This window comes from Nothobranchius furzeri, chromosome 3 (assembly GCF_043380555.1).
Source record: "Nothobranchius furzeri strain GRZ-AD chromosome 3, NfurGRZ-RIMD1, whole genome shotgun sequence".
Classification (NCBI taxonomy): domain Eukaryota; kingdom Metazoa; phylum Chordata; class Actinopteri; order Cyprinodontiformes; family Nothobranchiidae; genus Nothobranchius; species Nothobranchius furzeri.
The window spans coordinates 54,498,386-54,520,927 of NC_091743.1; the positions used below are offsets into that span (position 1 = coordinate 54,498,386).

Genomic DNA, 22,542 nt, shown 5'->3' on the forward strand with positions numbered 1-22,542 from the left:
AATCAACATGACATCATGAGGCAAAAAAGAACTTCAAATTATTATTATTATTGCACAACAAAAAATCTGTTCTGACTCTAATTTTCTTCAGGGTACTAAAAGAACTTTCATCTTTGTTTTTTCTTTCTTTTTTGTTTGTTTGTTTTTTTTCTATGCCAACCAAAGAAAACTGAATGACTTAACTCAACATCTGCAGTCGGCCAGATTGTGACAAACCATCTCATAAGTAGAAAGATTCAAAGATGAGAGAATGTCCTCACACAGTTTGGGACGTGTCCAGAGTCTTGATGTGCAAGCCTGCAGGGTGTGGCACGTAAGCCTCCACCTCAAAGGCAGCAGCCTCCTCCCATGTAATTGCTCACCATCAGTTCAAGCTGCATGACATTCCTGCATACTGTTTCAAGTGGAGAGTTTCAAAAGACAGAGTAAACTACCTTCAAAGGAGCCTATCTCCAAGCTGGACCACTTCTTGCTGATATTGTTGCATTGTTACCTCTGGTTGCAGACTCCACTGTGCTAATAAACAATCCAAATAGAACAAACGATTAGTAGATCAGAGTTATGATCATTTTTGTTAGTCGGAAAAAAGGATGCACCCTTAGGCTAGCCAAAGATAAGGGCTTTTGAAATAATTAAGCCAATGTCAAACAGTAGATGATTCTTGTGAAGATAAAGGAGCCAAGACTGACAGGTCTGATGATAGTCCAAACAAAGAGAAAGTGGAGAGTAAAGGCCCTTTTCAGGGAGTTAAGTGGACTGCCCAGAGGACACTACGAAACATGGCTCATCTGTCAGGGACAGTGGGAATGGATATCATCACTTGGTCTTTATCCAGGAACAGATAGTGTGTAGGAATGTCAATAAGGAATGCATAATCTACAAGGACTGGACAGAAAGTAAGTAGAAAAGCAGCTAAAGTCCCAGAATATTTTTTTTAACTTTGAGAAAGTGTGAAGAACCATTGATCAAGAACACTATAAAAGATGTGTCAAAAATTTGGTACCTTAGAAGCAATGTAACAAAATTAGGAGTGGTTTAGAGCTATTACATAGTATATTACATGTTAATTACAACGTTTTAGGTTAATTATATCACATACATTTACTTAATGGCTGGTTTGGCACTACTTAAAGAGCAAGTCACCCCCTACAATAGACTTATTTCACTCCCACTTCATGTTTGAAAAATGCAACAAATGCTGTTGCTTGGCAGACAGAGAGGGCGGAGCCGCTAACAAATACACACACACACAAAGGCTCACAATGGCGTTATGACATCATAATATACCAGATGACATCATAGCATACCTCTTAGCCAATAGCGGTGGCAGATTTAAATTCAAATACAGTGCAGAATTTTTCCCTAACGACGACGCAACACTGTCAGTTTTAGGCAGAATATTTGAATTTTAACCAAGATGCACTGAACTGCCAAATTATTGACTACACGTGTCTGTAGCATGATTAGACACTCCTTTATATAGTTTATCAGCAAAAAAAAAAGTGATTTGGGGGTGACTTGCTCTTTAAACATGCATGTTATGTGTACTCTTATATTTTGACACTCAGGCAGTCCGTAATGCTCCTGCTCGCATTCTGGCAAACAAAGGAAGTGTTTGTCAACACTTTGGAACAGTGTGCTAGTACTAGCTCGGAGCTGACTGCTTTTAAATCACTTTTAAAGACATACTTTTATTTCTTGTTTTTTAGAGTGTGACACTGTCCCTGTAAATCTATTTTTCTATGTCAGTTTCTATATTCCTTCTTTTCTATATTTATTCTCGAATGTTCCTTTTTATCATTTGCTCGACTACTAACGCCACTTGTTATTTCCTGCTGCTTCCTAGCCAGTTTAATGTTCTTTATGCTCTCTTATGATGTGATTTTAATCTCTGTTACGCACTTTGGTCAATAGGTTGTTGTTTTAAAATGCTATAGAAATAAACTTTTATTTGATTTGACAAATCAGAGCTGACTGGGTGTGTTTTTGGAACAAAATGCTCTAAAGACAGCTAAAATAGAGCTTTTCAGTCAAAAAGTGAAGAAAAATATTGGAAACCGTGTGGAAAAAAGTTTATAAAATTTGTAATCTTATATTGAAGCCAAAACATTAATATAAAATTCTTTAACACAAATGTGTTTTTAAAAGAGCGAGATTCAATTTTCTTGATGAAAGACCATCTAATATTTGAATGATGTGGTGATGAATTATTTCACTATTTAGAAACTTTGTAATAGTATCAAGACAAGTCTTGGCTTTTATGCACGATGGACATCAAGCTGTTCTACTAAATAAAACAAAAATAAACAGTTGTTCAACCAAGAAAGCACAGGCTTGTGAAGAAGTCCATTTATGAGTATCAGCAAAAAAATATTTGGTATAAAATCCAGTGCACTCATTTATTCGCCACACATTCTGTGTCATAAAAGCAATCAGTCTTTAATGTGTTTCCTAACCTCAGTACTTAAAAGCAGCTTTCTTTGAAACTCAAAGCTAAGAGAGTCTGAAAAAAGGGCATTAGTAATGCTGAAAGAGCATGAAAACAGAGACGGTCGCAGCACTCAGCTGTAATGCAGACTGGCACAAGATTTTCTAAGGAAATGAGCAAACCACAGAGCAAATAACAGGCTTTTATTCAACACTCTGCTTAAATCCCGGTACCAACACAAGCCTCTTAAAAATAAACAAATTTATGAGAAATATTGCAGAAATGTTGTCTACCGAATAGATGTTTAGCTTTGCTTACATTGGCAGATTTTACACACACACACATATGTGTCATACAAAGGTTAAATCAGTTGTTGAAAAATACAACAACTATTTGACACAAAAGGACAAAGTATTAGCCCTTTTGGAAAGATTCTGCCATTTGTTTCTTCGTCAGCCTAATTTTAAGAGTGTAATACTCCTGCTGAAGCTGGAAAATTGCAACTTGCCGTCTTAGAACAAACATTTCCAAATCCATTTGTTCCTGCAGTGTTGTGCAGAGTGTTTCATATGTTCTTCTGAACCAGTGAAGGTAGCAACTGAAGGATCAATAACTTCTGCTGTGAGTGATTTAGTGACATCTGTTGAAACTTCTATTGGATCTGGATTCAAGAGGAGCCAGTTGAGGTGGCTCAGCTCGGACATCTGATTCCTCCTGGACGCCTCCCTGGTGAGGGTTTCTGGGCACATCCAACCGGAAGGAGACCCAAGCAAAGACCTAAGACACGCTGGTGAGACCATGTCTCTCAGCTGGCCAGGGAATGCCTTGGGAATCCCATGGAGGATCTGGCTCAAGTGGCTGGGGAAAGGAAAATCTGGGCATCTCTGCTTAGGCTGCTGCCCCCCTGACCCAACCCTGGATGAGCGGATGAAAATTGATAGATCTGGATTAATGTGTTCCATCACAGCTTGGTTTTGTGTGATTATTTTCCTCTACTGTGTGATCATTTTTATTTTAATCACAACTGTAAATATTAACATGTATAAAATGTATTACATTTTTTACAATAATACTGCAATTATATTGCAGTAATTTCTCACTATCTATCCAATTCAATTCAAACATACTTTATTAATCCCAGAGGGAAATTGATTAAACCGATCACATTCTGATTAATACGGAAGAGGGTTAAGGCCACTGAAAAGAAAAAAATGAAAAAAAGACTATTCTAGCTTTTGTCTTAGAATTTAAAGTTTTTTATTCTCACATTTCCAACTTTGACAATTCTGAGGGGGAAAAAGTCATAAATCTGAGAAAAAAGTCAGATTTCTCTTTCTTTTCAGTTGCCCTAATCCTCTTCCACAGTTTTATTAGTAAGTTCAGGATATCCATATTAAATTCTGTCACCCGTGTTGTTGAATTTCCATCAGTTCAGAGACTAAAGAGTCCTGCTGACAGGTTCATAACGGAAACAACTGTTGGAGTCACGAATTGTTCAGCAGAAAATCCTTCTTTTGAGAAAAAATGTCATATTAGTTCTTGTAAAAATATAGTAATGGGCTCAGAGTTCAATATGAATTCTGCATTAGCGGCGCAAGAAGAAGACAGTCCTGTTCAGGTCTCGTTAGACATCCCTTTAACAGACTGCAGGGTTATTCCTCGAGGAAACACACAAAAACAAGTTAATTCTATCAGCTTTTCCTGACCCTCATTCACCAGGCACACCTTCTGATAATTTTCCTCCCCATACACTTTTTTTCAACAGCATGCTATAAAAATGCATTATTAAATTCTGCAAAAGCCTGGTATTGAAACATTTATTATATGTAATGAAATTGATAAATAGAGAAACAGTATAACATTTAAAATATACAGGATAATATTCAAAATGACCATGATTTAAAAAGACTTTCTCTTAATACTTTTTAACCTTAAATTGTTAATTTTAAGGGTTTTTCTCAATTATAAAAACTATTCCCTTAAAAAACAAACATCAATTAAACAATATAAGGTGGAAGGCTCACCGTATGTGATTATTATAAAGAAGCAAAATCTTTTTCATTTGCTGAAACAGTCCAAACCTAAATTCTAAAGCTCTCTTCTCCAGCTCAGGGAAAACCTGTAGCGTCGCAGGAGAATGACATCATGTTCGGTGACGTGTCAGTTTGTTTACCGTGTCGTGGTGCAGCTGCACACAGAGAAGCATGGCAGTGGATATAACTTTACTTTTCAAAGCGAGCGTGAAGACAGTCAAAACCAGGAACAAGGCTATAGGAGTGGGCTTTGAGTCTACAAAAGATGAGATTTTTAAGAAAAGCAAACCGAAGGGCGGCTTCTCACCGCGAGCTAAAGAAGTGGTGAGTGTTTTACCGCAGCTAGCGAAACTAGCTCTGACAGCCTCCATATGATCCTGATAATCGTTGTATGGCTTCTTAAAACAAAATTTACTAACGACTAGAATTCTTTTACTAGACTCTGAGAGGCAGCAAGCGCCTCTTATTTAAAGCAGAGGGTAAACTTTTCACCCGGAAACTTTTATAATAGGTATCTGTACAGTTGGCAGCTAATGCTACATTCATATTTATCCTGAATAAAGCCAGTTGAAACGTTTTAAAATGCACATAATATAGGTATTCGTTCAAGTTTGTTTTGCATTTTGGCCAATTCAATAAAATATGTTACATTTTAAAGTGAAAATTTAAAAAAAAGAAGTGGCCTAAATAAGTTATAGCTGTAATACAAATCTCAAGAACAGTAATTAAACAAGATAGCATGAATATTTAATATGATTTAGTGACTCTGAGATACATTTTACTCGTGATCATCTTCAAATCAGAGTGTTTAACTTGCCATATTCAATTAACTTGCTTTTTAAAACCAACTTCAATCAAAGGTACTCTTAAACCTAATATAGATTTTTTCTAAATTGAGTAACTTTTATCAACCTTTCTAATCAGTCATCTGTAGGTTTGATGAGTGTAAAAAAACCAGCATCTTCCTCAGTCCTTAGATGTAATTCACAATCTAGGATGTGCTCTGATCCGTAGGACCCAATCTATTTTACTTTTTTCAAAACGCTTCTATTCTCTGTTTATTTTCTATATTCCATGTTTTCTGACTTAACCATATTTTCTCCTAAAATGATTCATTTTATAGGAAATTAATAACTTCAACAAATAAAATCGTGTGTGTGTGTGTGTGTGTGTGTGTGTGTGTGTGTGTGTACTAGATATTGACAAGTTCAACAGAAAAATCAGTACAATATTAAGATACTTAACAATTTGATGTAAATCACTACATCAAAAATATCTCCATTTTTAAAAATTAAGTTTTACACATAGGTGTTCAGTGTGAGAAGAAAAATAAAAATGCCTCACATATGAAATTAAAATGTATCCATTTTATCTCCGCTACACAAGAGGGGGCCTATTTTATGTAATAAAATATGTAATTTATTACACAAAATAAGTAAGAAAATGGTCCATGACTCTGTCTGCAGTGTTTTACATCATGAAAATAATATAGTCCTTCATCAGCTATTTATGTGGGAAACACATCTCCTACACTGATAAGAATTAATTTTCATAAGACAGTGCCAAAGCTGAAACAAACACATTGAAACTATTAATTGCTTTGAATACACAAGAGCCAAAAACTTGAATTGCATTACCAATGAGATGTCTTTACACTTTTTTCTTTTCAATAATGACTTTGCAAAGCATCAAACTATCATCAGCTTTTAGACTGGAGCTTGACAGTAGACCCCGGAGTCAAGTGAAATATATATATATATATATATATTATTTTATTTTATTTTATTTTATTGCTTTGAATTTATTGCTTCAATGTGTGCAAACCTCACTAAAATCAAGGCATTGCAATAAATCAATTATTTAAAAAATATAAAAAAAAATTAGCACCAACATAATAACAAAGCACCATATAAAATAAAACTCAAAATAAAACGTTTCACTTGAACCCACTCATAAATAATAATAAATTATTAATAAATAAAAATAATAAATTGTAAATGTACAGGCTTATAACTGAAAGGCCTGCTGAGAATACTGGTAGAATTAACCCTTTAAGCACCAAAGTCGCATTATTGCTGCATTTTAGAAGCCACAGCTGCAAATATAATCCGTTATGAAGTTTTTGCTTTACACCAGAAGATAGAGATGTGTAACTTCAAGCTGAGCAACACTTTTGGGTGTTGCTATTAAAATTTTCTAATTTTATAAAGTTTGAAAACCTGCCCCCCTCATGTGCCTCTCTGCCTGTGAGTAACCAGAGTAGTTCTCTGTGTAGAGTTAAACAGAGGATGAATCTGGCAGGCCAGGCTACCAGCCATCTGCCCTGTCACAGGAATGTGCATCATTTAATTCAGCCACAAATTGAGGATGTACTAGCGACAATTATAGAATTTAATCGTAATATAAACATGTTTGTTATCAATGTACTTCCTGAACATGTGATGGTTTTTGGTAGATAAATTAAGAAAATTATGTAAATACAGAAATAAAGTTATTAGTATTAATTTAAATAAACTTCAATTTGTTGTCCTTTTTCTTTCCTAAATTGTGCTGAAGCATCGGATCTGGAAAGAATGTGCCTGTATATCATGAACAGAGACGTCTTCAAAGGCAACTTGAAGAAGCACTTTATGTTCCCCATGGGGTAAGAGGGCTCTAAGTGGTGCCCGATGGCTCCAACCATCAGCCTGAAGCAAACTTGAGCCTAGTGGCTCTTACTTCTGCTCAACCAGGTTTTTGTTATGTTCTGTTCCATTGATATTGGAAATGGCGGTTTAATAAAAGCACTGCTGCTGATTCCAAGGAAACCCAAACTCCTGTGGTTCCTGCCTCATGCTTCGCCCCTTCTCCTCCTGCTGTCTCCTCTGCTGCAGATATCATCTCAGAAAAAGGTTTATGTAGAAATTGAAATTGCGCATCTGGAATATCCTGACTGCTCAAAGTTATGTCGCGGTTTTCATCCACATCTCCCCAAATCTACTATTCATTCTTCTGTGTACAGCCTGACATATGCAGCATTTTTTTCCTCCTTTTTGCCCAAGTCGCCTCTTCCCATGTATGATTCCATAAACATGCTACAATAACATTTTCTTTCGGCTCTCAAACAATTTTTGAGGAAAGCCGATCCTCCCAAGAGCCAGTGATTAAAGGTGGAAGATCAAAACAGAGAAAATATTAAATTAGGTCCCCAGTAACAATGTTGACGGTCAGCACCTAATGCACAACAGATGTGGGTGCCCTTCAAGACATGCATAACTCTCCCACTTACTTTCCTTCCCAAGTTTCCATTGAAGCTTTACAAAAATAGAAAGAAAACATCAAAGTTGACAAATACACACTGGTCTTTTGAGATTCCCCTCTCCCCCTCCCAACTAAATCTGCATAGCGAGAAGGGAAATGTAGCTTCTTTCAAAGCGATTTAAGAAAGAAAAAGGGTTTTGATTGGCTAATAAGAGAGCCAGTGTTTGCAGCATGGGGTTTGGACGGGGGAATCTTTTACTTCATAGGGGCTGGTTTTGACCGCTGTGATCTCCATTTCACAGCTCACCTCATCACTCCCCACAGCATGCTGCCCTTCTCAACTTTAAATGGAAGAGGTCACTCTGAAATTGTTAAACTGGGTGTAGAAAATAGTGCTTGGCTCCCCATTGTGCCATCATTATTGATATTCCGAAATCTGCTCCTTCTCACAGTGTTTTCTTTGAAAGCCTGAAAAGTGTGGCCATCAGCCAGCTCTTAAAACTATGTTGTGTTATTAGAAGTCCTCTTCCCTGGGAAAACTCTGCACGCTTGTGGATTTTCAAAGCATTTAGTTGGATTTTTATTCATCTGCTTAACGTTTATTTCAATTATGTTTCTAGCTCCAGAATATTTAAACATATCATGTTTTGTTTGAATTAACGAAATCAGCTCATTACAAAATAACAATGTTCCGGAAATTAAAATATTTGAATTTAAGGAGATTTTCATAAAGCAGGGATTCAATTTTAAGAACAAAATTTATGTTTGCATGTTCTTGAGTCCCTGAGCCTGAGATCAGTGGACTCAGAGGTCTCCTTTAAAAAAGCAGCTGAAAACTCATCTGTTCAAGCTGGTTTTTGCGTGACCTTTGTCACCACCCTCTCCTTAGTCTTATTCCACCTTTTCCAGGATCCATTGAATTCCCTCTTTCTTGTTCATTTTCTCTCTCCCTTTCCTGACATATTTTTTGTTATTTTCTCCTTTTAAACATATTTTAATCATTTTAAAATCTTTTTATACTTTTTTTTGATGCTCCTCGCAATTTTTATCTTGAGAGGCACTATATAAAAGACCGTCTGCTTCTTCTTCTTCTTCTTCTTCATAAAGAGAGCCAAAGATATCTAGCAGCAGATACAGAGCAGTTTGAAGAATACCTCTAAATTATGAACGTTTTATTCACCCATGACTGGAAGGTTGAAAAAATAAGCAGCAAGCATTTTATTTGTGGATGGAAATGACAGGAAACGTGGGTTTAGAGGTGGCGAGCGCATGAAGAGGTGGAGGAGAATGAGAGACAAATTTGTTTGTGTTAAAAAGTCTCTTAAATACAAAAAACACAACATAAACACAATAACAAATGCACCATCTTGGACCGAATACATGACAGGATACCCCAGAACAGTACTACGCCCTCTGTTGCCCTGGTGGGGAATTGCTTTGCAACACTCCCCAGGAGACGAAGAAGTCCAGAGCAAAATGTCTTTGTCCGTGCGTGTCTCTCCCTTGTGGAGCTGATGGAGAAGTATAAATTAGGCTTTATTATTAGCATTGCTGCACAGCAGTGAACCACATCCAGCCTGCCAGGCCTTTGCATCCGGTCCCCAAGCTGGTGGAAAGGAGGGGTCACTGTCTTGTTGCAGGAAATGTGAACATTCAGAATGTACAGATGTTCTATCAAAATGAAAAGTGCATCTCAGGTTTACAGCTTTTATAAAATTCAGCAGCACATATCCTGATGAAGACCAGGAGGTGGGAGCACATTACACCAGTCTTATATTCATTGCAATGGCTTCCCGTATATTTCAGGATCAGTTTTAAGATTTCAAGGTTCTTTTAATTGTTTTTAAGTGTCTTTATGACCTTCTCAGTGGCCTAGTGGTAGAGTGTCCGCCCTGGGACCGGGAGACCGGGGTTCAAGACCTGGTCCGGTCATACCAAAGACCTTGGTTAACAATGGGACCCAACATCTCCCTGCTTGACGCTCAGCTTTAAGGTGTTGGATTGGGGAGTTAAACCACCAAATGGTTCACGAGCACAGCTGCAGCTCGAGATCTTTTCTTCTTCTTCTTCTCACCGCTCCCCACGGGGATTGATCAAATGTGGAGAATATTTCACCAGTGTGGGATGAATTAATGGGACTTTAACTTTATCTCTCAGAACTGCTTTTACCACATGGACTTTCGTGGCCTCTGCACTCATCTGGCACCTGTCTCCTGGTTACTCATGGCGAGGCGTCTTTTCAGTATTATGGCCCTCAGTCTTCCGGAGAACCTCAGGGCCGCAGAGAACATTCATGTTTGAGCAGGCTCAAGACCCATTTAGCTTAGCTTTTAACTGATTATTATTTATTATAGTTTGATTACTTGCTTTACATATTTTAGTTGATGACATTGTGTCACAGTTTTAGTTTACATCCATATTATTTTAATATTTATTAGAATTTTATTTATTATTTATTTACTTACTTTTACTATTATATTAACTCTTGTTATTTTTATATTTCATCTTATATTAATCTTTCTTCCAGCGTTTCCTCCATGGGGCCCTGTGCCTCGGGGGCGGTTGTCGATTGTTGCTGCCTGGGTGCTCTCCGGGCAGTGCCTGGGTGGGGAGGGGGCTTATGGTACGACTGTGCAAATGCTTTTAAATTGGTGTGGGAGGGATGGGAATGAGGGTTATGCAGAGTAATGTTAATCTGTAAAGCACTTAAAGTTGCATTCCTTGTAGGAAAAGTGCTTTATCAATAAAGTTTGATTTGATTTGAAATATTCAGTCATTGCATGTGACTGTAACCTGCTCAGTGGCCTAGTGGTATGAGTGAGATCAGGGTGTGATGATGACTAATGGGACTTTAACGTATATTCTACAACTCTCCACTTAGCGAAGTGGTCGTTAAACAAATTGTAGCTCAAGTAATCATTTTTATTACTGAACTGCAATGGTGAAACAACTTATTATAGCTTAACCTTGACCTAACATACCAGTTCTGTTCAGTTCACCTTGAAAATGTATCCAAATTATTACCAACCATTGCAGCCCGGTGCGATGCTGGATTTGGAGCTTTTTCCAGTTTGTATTCATCAAGGCTAATTAAACATAAAGGTAGGGTCTACCTCCATTCTGTTGTGTTCACACGAATCAGAATGCCATGGATGAATATTCTTAAATAGATTGTTTTTTTTAATTCTTTGTGTTTGAACTGGCTGAAGGCTTCTAGCCTAATAGACATGAGATGACAAATGCAGTTGTTTAGTGAGTCACAAATAAGCATGATAATAAAGTCAACATGTTGCACAGTCCTGCAACTCAGGCCAGTGTATTTAAGCATGGCGTCAGTGTGGATAGCCCACGGTCAGGACGCACAGGCAGGGTCTTATACCGAAGCAATGCAGTCATCATCCAATTCTGTCATTTACCTGGATTTACCCAAACAAAGAGCCATCCAGACTCTTTAGAAATCTGCTGGCTAAGCCTTTTCCCTTTTCTTCCTCATAATAATCCCTCCTGATGGTTTGTTTGGGCTCACTCGGGGCTGCAGGGGGAAGGAGAAAGTGAGGAGTTAAAGTGGGGGTCTTTGATGATGACGAGATTAGATATAGCCCGGCAGACTGTCTCCTCCTGCCTCCGCTGCAAGCTCTGCTCACACCCACCTACAGCGGCTGTTCATAAACACACACACACACACTTAGGTGCACACATTTATGGTTAGCCACATGCACAAGGCCACCCCCTTCCTCATTGTTGAGGAATTACTTGCTCTTTAAGGTCTTAAGTTACAAGAGCAATTGATCCCACTGACCCCCTGCAAACCCTTGAGGTTGTGCTGGGAATCTGAGCTCCAATGTATACACACACACACACACACACACACACACACACACTGGAGACGGCTCAAACCCCAGAGCAGCAGGCCCAGCACTACCCAATATACACACAATACGCACATGCACACTTTCTGCGCTCATGTTTGCGGTCTGATTTTGCAAGTTCTTCCACTGAGGATTTAGCACTGCCTGCTGGTCAACAAGGTGCAGCAGCTACTTGGGAAATTATTACACTGTGTGTAAAAGTTAGCTTATTCCAGGTGCTAGTGACTAGCAGAAAGCATGCATTAAATAAAGCATAAATCATATATTTAAAAACGAAATGGTGGTTCTCATCCTCCTAAAATTTTGTAAATAAATAAAAATAGATTAAAAGATAAAGTCCTAGGAAGCCATGGTATTTTTATTAGAATTTTGCTCCTTACTCATGTGAGTGAAACAGGCATTTGCTAAAAATGAAAGGGAAGAATGTGTTATTTTAGTCATAATCCTGCTGTTATTGGGACAGAGTTGAAGTAATGTTGCTGAGGATGATGTACAGAGAGGACAAGCTATAACAAGAATCTATTTTTACATCGTTATGCATACTTTACAAAACACAAATGTTTCTGTCATACTTTAAGAACAAGAAAGTTTCAACTTCAGTTTAAAAAATTATTACATTCAGTGCCAACCATTATACTTTGTTGTTTTGTTAAATGAAGTAAAATTCAACTAGTTCCAATTCCAAATGACCTCTTAAGTATGGAATCCTTCACAATAAAACCAATGTAAATTATAATACATGTATGACATCACAACACAAGCATGTTAAAGTTTTTTTGTCATAAATATTACAAATTTCCTTGAAAAACAATATTAGAGATTTAAGGAAAATAACAATACTCTGAAATATTGTGATTTTTCATGTTGTGAAACTGAATCGATATTTAGGATGTGTATTGATTTCTTATAGAGAATTTACTTGCAAACATTTACTGTATTTCTTTTGTGGTGTAATTCAAACTCTGACTGCTAGGTGGCAGCACTTTTAAGCCTTCATTCTGACAGAACAATGACATTTCGTGATCACACTGGATCCGTCTTGGAAGCGTCTGGCTTGAGTTGCTAATAGGGCTGCACAATATTAGGAAAACCTGCAATGTGCGATAAGTGATTAGAATTGTGATGACGATATGACTTGCAATAAATAAACTAACACTTAACTCAACTAAAAGTCAAAGCAAAGAAAATTTTTTAATGACTAACAATCATAAAAATGCAAAAAATTGTTTTTAAAAGATGTGAGGAAAGGGAAAAATAGAATTAACAAGAAAAGGCAATCAGTGGATCCTGGGAAAAGTAGAATCAGCAGAAAGAGCAGAACGAAGCTAACTCATGTGTTTACTAGCCATCCATTTTAAGTGCCGTCCACCTAGAGGGTGGGCATCTAACCTATGAGAACACCCGATTGGCCAAATGAGTGAAGGGCTCTATTTGATTTGTCAAAAACGGCATGCTTTTGTTTCAGTGAGAAAATGCGTTATGTGTAGCAAACATTAAGCTAAACATTCGTTGCATAATTATTATTTTTTTCTTTGCGATAAGCGTATTGCGCATGCTGATATCTGGATGTTACATTTGTGATGTATTGTGCAGCCCTATAATTGCTAATTTCATCTGGCTTTTAGTATCACAATATATGTATCGTCTCCAGTGTAGTGAGTTATATACGGTATCGTCAGATTTTTGCCAATATACACCCCTACATGATATTAGTCTGAGGTTATATCACACTCTCCTATTCAGCTGGAGCAGTCAGTCATTGCTAAAATGTTATTTTTCATTCCATTACCGTATTTTCCGGACTATAAGTCGCACTTTTTTTCAGAGTCTGGCTGGTCCTGCGACTTATGCTCTGGAGCAACTTGTATACCAAATAATGTATACCGTGCTGCTGCGGGCCGGCTTCAGACCAGGAATGAGCTCCTCTGCCCCGCCATCACCTGCTGGAGACCATTGCGCGCTGCTGCGGGCCGGCTCTGGTCCAGGTTTCAGCTCCTCTGCCCCACTGGGAGGGTTTCAAACACTGCCATCACCTGCTGCAGCCTGTGACAGGGTGCTGCGGGCGCTCTCCCCGCCCGCTGGGAGGGTTTGAAACACCGCAATCCTCTGCTGGAGAACATGGCACGCTGCTGTGCCCTGATTGTTTATTCTGTTATTGTGACCGGTACTTGTCTTGCGATGTGAAGTGCTTGGTCTCAGATTTTGTAAGAAAAGTAAAATTTCCCCCCCAAAATGCAACTTATAGTCCACTGCGACTTATATGTTTTTTTCCTTCTTCATTATACATTTTATGGCTGGTGCGACTTATAGTCCGGAAAATACGATATATTAGAAAAGCTCCAAATCCTTCAGGCAGAACTATAAGAACTCCTCTAATCTCTATTGCGCTAAATTAACTCCTGACCTGCATTAATAGTATTATTACAAGGGTTGGCTCACCCCAACTGACCCTTTCCCTCTGTTATCTGTCTAAGCAGACAAATTTGTTTCATCTGTTTATTTAAAACAATGTTTTTTTCTTCTTTTTTCAGACATCAGCTTTAATAAAACTGCATTAAGTCACTGAGTCATGATGGATGAATGTTTAGAGAGCATTAAACGTAGGTGCCAGGTTACTACTTGCAGCCAAAGCAATTTGATAATTGAGGTTGTTAGAGCGAAAAAGGCTGAAGACATCATACAAATAATCCCCCACGCTTCGTGGTCTCTGTCACAGTCAAAGTCATTGTGTCACATTTCAATCCGAGGCTTGTCTTGAGATCTTTCGTGTTCCGGATCCAACAGAGCCCACTGTGTGTGTACTCATGCATACTCGTGTCCTGCCAGCACAGCTCCGCGGACTGGGAAGCAATTTGGGCTTTTTTTAATATTTGACCAAATTGCAACAGTAAATATTGGACTGAATCAAGTTTCCTCTGGTTCCTCTGTACACACTCATGAACCTGGACATTTTCTGTGTGATAAATAGTAACAGATTGTGATTTTAAAGCCTTTTAGAGATGGCGCTGTCAGTCCTACGTGTGCAGCAGTCCAGACTTTTATTTATTAGAGCTGTTCCGCAAGGAAATTGTTAGTTTGGGTTTTTCATGTCGGGGAGTTTATGCGTCGTCTTAAGTAAATATTGAGAATACAGATAGATGTCAGATTGACCAAATGTGATTACCCGTCAGATCTGGTATGCATTAAAGGACACATTCAGCATGTTTGAGTTTGAATGCAGAAGGAAGGAAATTGTTTACACCGTTAATATAATTTCTTAAACCTGTTTGAAAGAGCGGAACTGTTTTAAAGCAACACCTAATATGTTTCCTGCTTCCCCTTTCTACTGTTTTAAAGAGGTTTACTGTTTACTGTAGCTAGCGCTAACAACGAGCTATTGCTAACACAAGCCATTTAATATTAAAATAAGCCACAAAATAAAAAAAAATCCACACTGTTTGACAAAAAAAAATCATGACTTACAAATCCAGTTGCATCAAAGCCAGGTTACCATCAGTCCATGATTTCATAGCCTCCTTTAGCTCGTTTAGGCTGCACTGATGTTCACTCTGGCTTTAGCTCTTAGCTTTGCCTCCAAAGGCATTACTCCCTTACTTTTACTTCCAGGATCCACCACAATGCCAACATAAAAAAGTTCTTCTTGTTCTTCTTCCTGTGCTATTTTTAACAGTTGGCAAACTAAAGAAGCTAACCTCTAGCCTTCATATGAGCTACCGGCACAGTAAGCAGCTATTGCTGTAAAGCAGATAGAGACCTCCCACCAGTGTATCTATCGAACCACAAAACTGTTAAGTGCAGTTTCTGATCAGGAGAATGCTACCCAGTGTGAACTTGCTCAAGTTTCTGGCTCAAGAATCACTGAAACCAGTTTGAAAGCAACAGCTTAAAGTGTTAAAAGCTCTGTGTTGCTTTAAATTGATGCAGTGATGTGAAAGGAAGAAAATCCAGTCATGCATTTTCTCTCTATCTCAACAGATCACAAACATCACCAAGCTAAAAGACTTTTTGCTGCAACATCGAAAAGATTACGTGAGTGCTGGAACGTAAGTCCCTCCAAAGAGTAAGAGTCATCAACAGTAGCAACAGAGCGCTTCTAAACTGACCATGGGATTATAAAGAAAACAGAGAAGGTCAGAGGTCAAGGTTATTATCAAATGCTCTTTGCGTGAGTTGCATGTGATGGCTGCTGGCACGAGGTCAGCGGCATGTAGGGTGGTCTGTTGAGGCAGGCTCCAGTCTAATTGTCTGGAATAATTGAGCTGCAACCAAGTGTAGAACAAATCACGCCCAGGGACTAATCCTGGCCTTCCTTTGCTCAAGGGGCTCTCTGTGTTTTGTTGGTGTGGCAGTTCAGATCAGCTCCCCCCGCTTCTGTCAGATTTGTGTATAAATCCTCAGTGGAGAACATTAATGAAATATTAGAGATGAAAGTGGTTGATGTGCTGTAGCATGAAGTGTTTGGACAAATCCAGGGATTTAACTTCCAACCATTAGGTGCTCTTTTCTTTCAACTTTCTTCTGTTTTTTTTTAAGTAAAAAGTCTTAAGCCAACATTTTTCATGATGGAAAATAGATTTGAACTAAATGAAATCATACATTAATAAAAAAAATAACCTTGGGTTAAGACTGCAACATAAATGGCCTTCAGCTTTGCATAATAGTGTGGGAGAGGAACTATCACATCGCCCTCTGCTGGATCTTAGGGCACATTACTGTTACCAGTCTGCAAATTTAAAAACATGAATCCTAATTTTTACAACTTCATGTTAAGACAAATATTTCCAAAATCAGCATTATGTTATTTTGCATGTTCAATATTTTAATGTTATTTTATTTAAGGGATGTTTACTTACACTGCTTTCTTTGTTGGGGATTCTTTGTGTGTGTAATCCAGGTTCATTTAAATCTAAACCTGCTTACTGTGTTACTGTCAGCTCACAAGGATGCAATGCTCATCCTAACATAACCGCGATGCAGGATGTTCAGGTGTGTAGAAAACAATTAGAACTGAATTATGTTTAGGGTGAGGCCTTTTCTGAATATTTTGGTCCTTTTTTTTTTTTGCAACCCTGACCCAGGTTAGCAGAGGAGAAGTTTTATGGTTTTTGTGTGTTTCATAGTCTCATCTCATCCGATCATAATCGCATGACGGAAAATGAACGAGACCAGATCGACCAGGATGCTCAGATCTTCATGAGGACCTGCTCGGAAGCCATCAAGCAGCTACGCACTGAAGGTGTGTGTTTATTTCAGATGTAAAAACTAGAAAGTACCAGACTTTCGATTAATGTTTTAAAGCATCTGGACTTCGTTATTAAATAAATATTTTATTTGCATCTTCACAGTGGAGAAACAGGTGACTTCAGCCCAGATGAAGGAGCATAAGGGTGCAGTGCTGGACATCATAGACATGTATCTGAGAGGTGATGTCATGTTATGTAAAAGTTCACATTTGTTTCATGCTTCGTCACTAAACCAGTGACCTGTGATTTCAGACGTTTGTAATCTGTACTCGGAGCAGAGAGCCATTAGAGTCAAGAGAATGGTGGACAAGAAGAGACTGTGAGTATCTTCTGGCCTCACCTTCAACTTGTTGAGAGACTCTTCATATGATTTCTGTTACTTTTTTTCTTTTTGTTTCAGATCAAAACTGGTGCCAGAGCACCCAGTAAGGGTGGAGAAAACTCAGAAAACAATAGAAGTAGAGCCCACAGAGGAGAAAACTGTAAAGGAGGAAAGTTCTGGTGAGTCATGGTGTGTTTGCCCTCAGAAAACTGGACTTTATTCCTCTTAAAGCTCCAGGAAAAGTGAACCTGCCGTCATATGGTGGCAGTGTCTATACTGTGAAATATTATTAGCTGGTTTTAGCTACATTTTTACATTTTACAAAAAAGAAATGTCCCAAATTGCTCCCAAGATGGTGCCCAAAGGGACACCAACACTACCCTCCTCACCGCAACACTAGGTGAAAACAAAAAGGTCCCTCCCTAAAGGGGAAGGGCCTCTGAGCCTGCCTGCAGGGGTCATCTCCGGATCCATCGTCTCCTCTTCTCATGTTTGGCTGGATCAGGCTCGTAGGCTCCGAGAGGCCATCCAGCAGTGGATCCTCCGGCGGGGGCAGGGCCTCCAGAAGCACCCGCCGGACATCCACAGCCATCTGTTGTCTTAAAACCTTAAAACAAATAAAACACCATTAAAATACCACCATCTTTAATTTGCATTTATTTTTGTAAAATAAAGCCCAATTAAAAATGTTGGTGAAACAATGACTAATAAGAATAAGAGATATTAAAAAAATACATAATAAACTTTTGTTTTCATGCATAACAAAATTTTGTTTACCTTTTCTTTTTTGCAATCACAAATATATTTGATTCTTGAACTTTACTCAGCTCACCATTAGTTGTTAGTTTTGTTTTCACAGTTTCACCAAGATTCACACTCACACTTTACTAATATTTGAGATACAGGGAAGAAATCAGATCACACACAAAAATACCTGGCCAAAATCACATCCGCTAAATAGAATTGAAAAATTCTCTCTGTTGCTAGGTGTTTCTGCTTTATGATTTTTTTAAATTGGTATTTCTTTGTTTCTGCAGAGAAGAATGTGTCAGAGGTCCAGAGCGGATCTGTTAACCTGTGGGAGGAGGGCCGAGTGGAGGATGAGCTCTCCCCTGAAGAGATTCAGATGGTGTGCAACATCAGATATTGGTCATTAAATTTAGAAAAATGGGTTAAAGGAGCAATATGTAAGAATTCAACAATGCAATAATCACAGAACTGTCCAATGTCCTAATCATGTTGGCAGGAAGGTTACATGGACACAGATTTCATTCTCAGGTAGCTGGAGGATTGTCAGGTTTTCTCCTTTTAATAAGGCTGAAGAGAGGCACAGTCTTTGTTTACTATCTGTGAGGCCGTAAGGTTGCAGAGCCTGTGCCGAGCTACCGCTGCAGCTCCAGCATTTGTAATTCAACACCGGCAGGCAAAAAGCCCCAAAGTTGTTTAAAGAGCAAGTCACCCCCTACCAGAGTCTAACTCCACTCCCACTTCATGTTTGAAAAATGCAACAAATGCTGTTGCCAGGCAGACCGAGAGGGCGGAGCTGCTAACAAACACACACACACAGACTCACGACAGCATTGTGACATCATAATGTCCCAGTTTACATCATAGCATACCTCTTAGCCAATAGCGGAGGCAGATTTAAATTCAAATACAGTGCAGAGTTTTTACCCGACGACGGCACAACACTGACAGTTTTAGGTAGAATATTTAAATTTTAACTATGATGCACTGAAGTGCCAAATTATTGACTACACGTGTCTGCAGCACGATTAGACACTCGTTTATATAGTTTATCAGCCAAAAAAAGTTGATTTGGGGGTGACTTGCTCTTTAAAGAACTGAAGCCAGCAAACAGGAGTGACCCATAAGTTATTACTTGTACCTCTAAGAGGTCAAAGTATCTTTTTGTTTTCTCGCTAATATCTGGTAAAGAAAGCGAGAGGCTAACATTGAGCTAACAATCCTAACGGAGAATTAGAAGCAAATGGTTAGCTCTAAAAATTTCAATCTACCTTTTCAATTATCAACCACTCAATATTAAAATATTAAACAATATTTATCTACGTATCAACTTATTGTGTATGTCTCAATGGCTTGTCATCTAGAATCTTCTGGTGCTGAACCGTGGCGGGAAACTCAAGAGATGGAAATGAGTCACTTGTGTGTTTGGAAAATGGGCTGCAGTAACCAAATTTGACCACAGGATGTCATTCTTACTTCATTCTTACATACCGTAATTTCCGGACTATAGAGCGCACCTCAATATAAGCCGCACCAACAACAAAAAGGTTTTCTACACACGCCACACTCAAATACAAGCTGCGGTGCAGCAGCCACATGCAGGTCTCCGGCGCACAGCGCATGTACGGCCACACCATAAGATAATTAGACAGAAAGACGCTACACGGAGGTTTTTCGTTGTTGTTTTAATTCAACAAATCAAATTTTAAACACGGGTGAACGTGCCTGCAAGTTTAGAAAAGAAAACAGCACTGATAGCATTCATATTTCTGGATAGTTATAAAATAAAAACAGAACTGACGCGTTATTACCGGTCATTTGCATGCATGTTTAGAAGAAAAGAACAGCGCTGACACAGCATTAATAAGCCCTGGATGATAATAAAATAAAAACTGCACACAAAACATGCCTGGTTAGTAAATAAAACACACTTGCCTACCAGAAAAAGTCATTTGCTCTCATCTTCCTCTTGCGCACTAAAGCCATTAAAGTCCTCTTCTTCAGTGTCGGAGTTGAACAGCCTCAGAAGAGCTTCGTCACATACCTTTTCTGTGGCGATGTCAGTGTCGCTGTCCGTGTTGCTGTCATCATCCCCGGGTGAAGCTGGCTTGAATGAGTTCTTCCTGCTGCCGTCTCCAGCGCCGAACCATGGATTCATTCATGCCAAGCTTACGTGCGGCAGCGCTGTTTCCCTCCTTTACTGCCAGATCGATGGCCTTCAGCTTAAATGCGGCATCATATGAACTCATACGTGTAGTTACCATGATGAGGGGGTATGGATTTGAAAAAAGTTCTTCGTCGTGCCGCCTGCTTACATGTGCTAAATTAAAATGAGCACTTTCTTCGATTTCCACTTTTGACTTCCACCTGTTTCACTTTCTGCTAAAGCGCGCCCTGGCAGGTGAAGGAAAATCTTCAGTAAAGCCGCACCTCATTATAAGCCGCATGGTTCTAAGCGTGGGGAAAAAAGTAGTGGCTTATAGTCCGGAAAATACGGTAATGCACCTTTAATGTGTCTTATAAATACACAGCTATTTTAGTGACTCAGTGTGCTTTAATCATAAGAATTGCTCGTGTATTGTGTCAAATAAAGTGTTGAAAATGGCAAAAAGTAGCTGATACTTTAAAAGCTAAAGGCATACCATACTGTTTGTTGGTCAGATGATGTCAAATCTGTTTAACATAATCTGTGCTTTAGGTATCACATGTCCACAGACTCAAGTGTTGTGTTTTTACTTAGTTTGAACAGGAAAACCAGAGATTAGTCAGTGAAATGAGCAACCTGGTGGATGAAGTCAGGTGAGCCCCTTTTTTAAAGAGTTTAATAAATAATTGAACATTAAAATCAATTCTATTTGACTTTTTTTTAACTTTCCAGGCAAATTGAAGGAAGTGTGATGGAGATTTCACGACTCCAGGAGATCTTTGCTGAGAAAGTCCTGCAACAAGTGAGAAAGTGTTTCACCCCCACACTTCCTGTGTTTTTTGTTGGACATCTTGTACTCAGATATTTTATATTTTCTATATTCCCCTTGCTGTGACAGGAGAGTGAGATAGATGGTATTCACCAGCTGGTTGTGGGTGCGACGGAAAACGTCAAAGAAGGCAACGAGGATATCCGAGAGGTAAAGCTTAGAGGGAATGAATATCTATGTTTTGCTTCTGTTGAAAATTTAAGAAAGTGACATTTTGGTGTTTTTTATATTTCCTACAAGGCGATCAAAAACAATGCTGGCTTCAGAGTTTGGATCCTCTTCTTCCTCGTCATGTGCTCATTCTCTCTTCTCTTCCTGGACTGGTATGACAGTTAACACAAGGGGAATTTGGTGATCCCATCAAGACTCCATGACAACACCTAGATCGGACGCGCACTGCTGTAGTCGCTGGACACTTTGTGTTCTCCAGGATGGAAAACCACAGCCCTGCTTTCAGGGTAGCTTTAATCTTTGTGTGCACTTCTGTGGATGTAAGATTTATGGGGAACCGTGTGCAGATCCACCATTTATCCAGAGGATGGACAGTTACCTTTTTCTACCACTAGAAGAGGGATAAAGGTTTGAGTGACTGCAGCTGTGAAACCGTCAAGAAAACAAGTGATAGATGCTTTCATTGTTCTGTGACATTATTTCATCCTACTGAATGCTACAGCACTTACGTTTTATAGCATCTGGTACATTAGAACTGAACTGTGCACCCCTTTAGTTCTACTAAAACTAAACACATTATAAGTTTAGGATTTCAATAAACTTCAGTTCTGCAGAAATCCACTGCATATCGTCGTTTTCTCAGATAAGAAGTTGACCCTAGTCTGATTTAATCTTTCCTTGATTAATGTATTTGTTTCAGCAGCACTGAAAACACGGTTTCTCTAAATTATTAAAAAAAATAATCTGACATTTGGAATGTGAGCATTTTATTTCAGTTGATCATGACATTTTTCATTTAGCAAATGCACTTTAATGGTAATCATTACATAGTTCAAAAAATGTAGGTTTATTTTTTGGGAACAGCTCAAGTTAAAAGACAAATACAGAAAAAGCAACAAGACAAGCAACTACCCAGTTTGTTTCACTACATTAGTCTACATCCACTACCTGACGGCTGCTAACAACCGTCTGTGGTCACATGATTCAAACGCACAGTACAGTGTCTTTACTAGCAAAAACATTCAATACAATAGAGGTTATGCTATGAAAAGTAAGCATGATGCAAGCCAGCAAAGGAAAGTCTGTTTTGTTCTTAATTGATGGAAACAATCATTAATAAATGACCTGACCCAAAACAACACTGTTTAAAATGTTTTTCTCTGCTGGTACATTTTCATTCGTTGTCTCATAAAATCAGAACATTTCTGCACAGATGAGCTCACATATTTTACAAGATTAGTGTCATGATAATTTTAGTCCGATATGCTTCAATCAGCTCTCAAAGAAAAGAAACTGAAAGCAGGGTGATTGCTGTTAGTTGTGCGTGTGTGTGGTGAAACACAAGAAGGCTCACGGTCTGATCTGAGCACTAAAGTGAGAGTCTTCATATATGTGTATGTACAAAGACGGTGTGTTTTGGGGGGGGTGTCAGCGATTCGGTGGCATTTTCTACATATCAGCCACTGTTACTTTGTAAATAAATGATGTATGCTATTCAAACAAGTTGTGACTCC

General features: G+C 38.6%; 1 protein-coding gene across 3 annotated transcripts; it reads left to right on the forward strand.

Moving 5' to 3' along the window:
- Positions 1-4,571: 4,571 nt before the first annotated feature.
- stx18 (syntaxin 18) lies at positions 4,572-21,645 on the forward strand. 3 transcript variants are annotated; one of them, XM_015959433.3, is made up of 12 exons: positions 4,592-4,785; positions 7,018-7,105; positions 15,546-15,613; positions 16,691-16,806; positions 16,916-16,993; positions 17,066-17,132; positions 17,214-17,314; positions 18,173-18,264; positions 20,623-20,681; positions 20,761-20,830; positions 20,927-21,007; positions 21,098-21,645. In XM_015959433.3, the coding sequence occupies exons 1-12, from the start codon at positions 4,727-4,729 to the stop codon at positions 21,191-21,193; spliced, it is 975 nt and encodes a 324-aa protein (XP_015814919.3). In that variant the 5' UTR covers positions 4,592-4,726; the 3' UTR covers positions 21,194-21,645. The 3 variants fall into 3 exon arrangements, with proteins under 3 accessions (XP_015814918.3, XP_015814919.3, XP_015814920.3); XM_015959432.3 differs by lacking the exon at positions 7,018-7,105 and having other exon boundaries at positions 4,572-4,785; XM_015959434.3 differs by lacking the exons at positions 7,018-7,105; positions 15,546-15,613.
- The last annotated feature ends 897 nt before the right edge of the window (positions 21,646-22,542 follow it).

Coding starts and splice junctions, on each gene's coding strand:
- stx18 (XM_015959432.3), top strand. CDS start 4,633: ATGGCAGTGGATATAACTTTACTTTTCAAAGCGAGCGTGAAGACAGTC. Junction 4,786..15,545: donor CACCGCGAGCTAAAGAAGTG/GTGAGTGTTTTA, acceptor CTATCTCAACAG/ATCACAAACATCACCAAGCT. Junction 15,614..16,690: donor GATTACGTGAGTGCTGGAAC/GTAAGTCCCTCC, acceptor TGTGTTTCATAG/TCTCATCTCATCCGATCATA.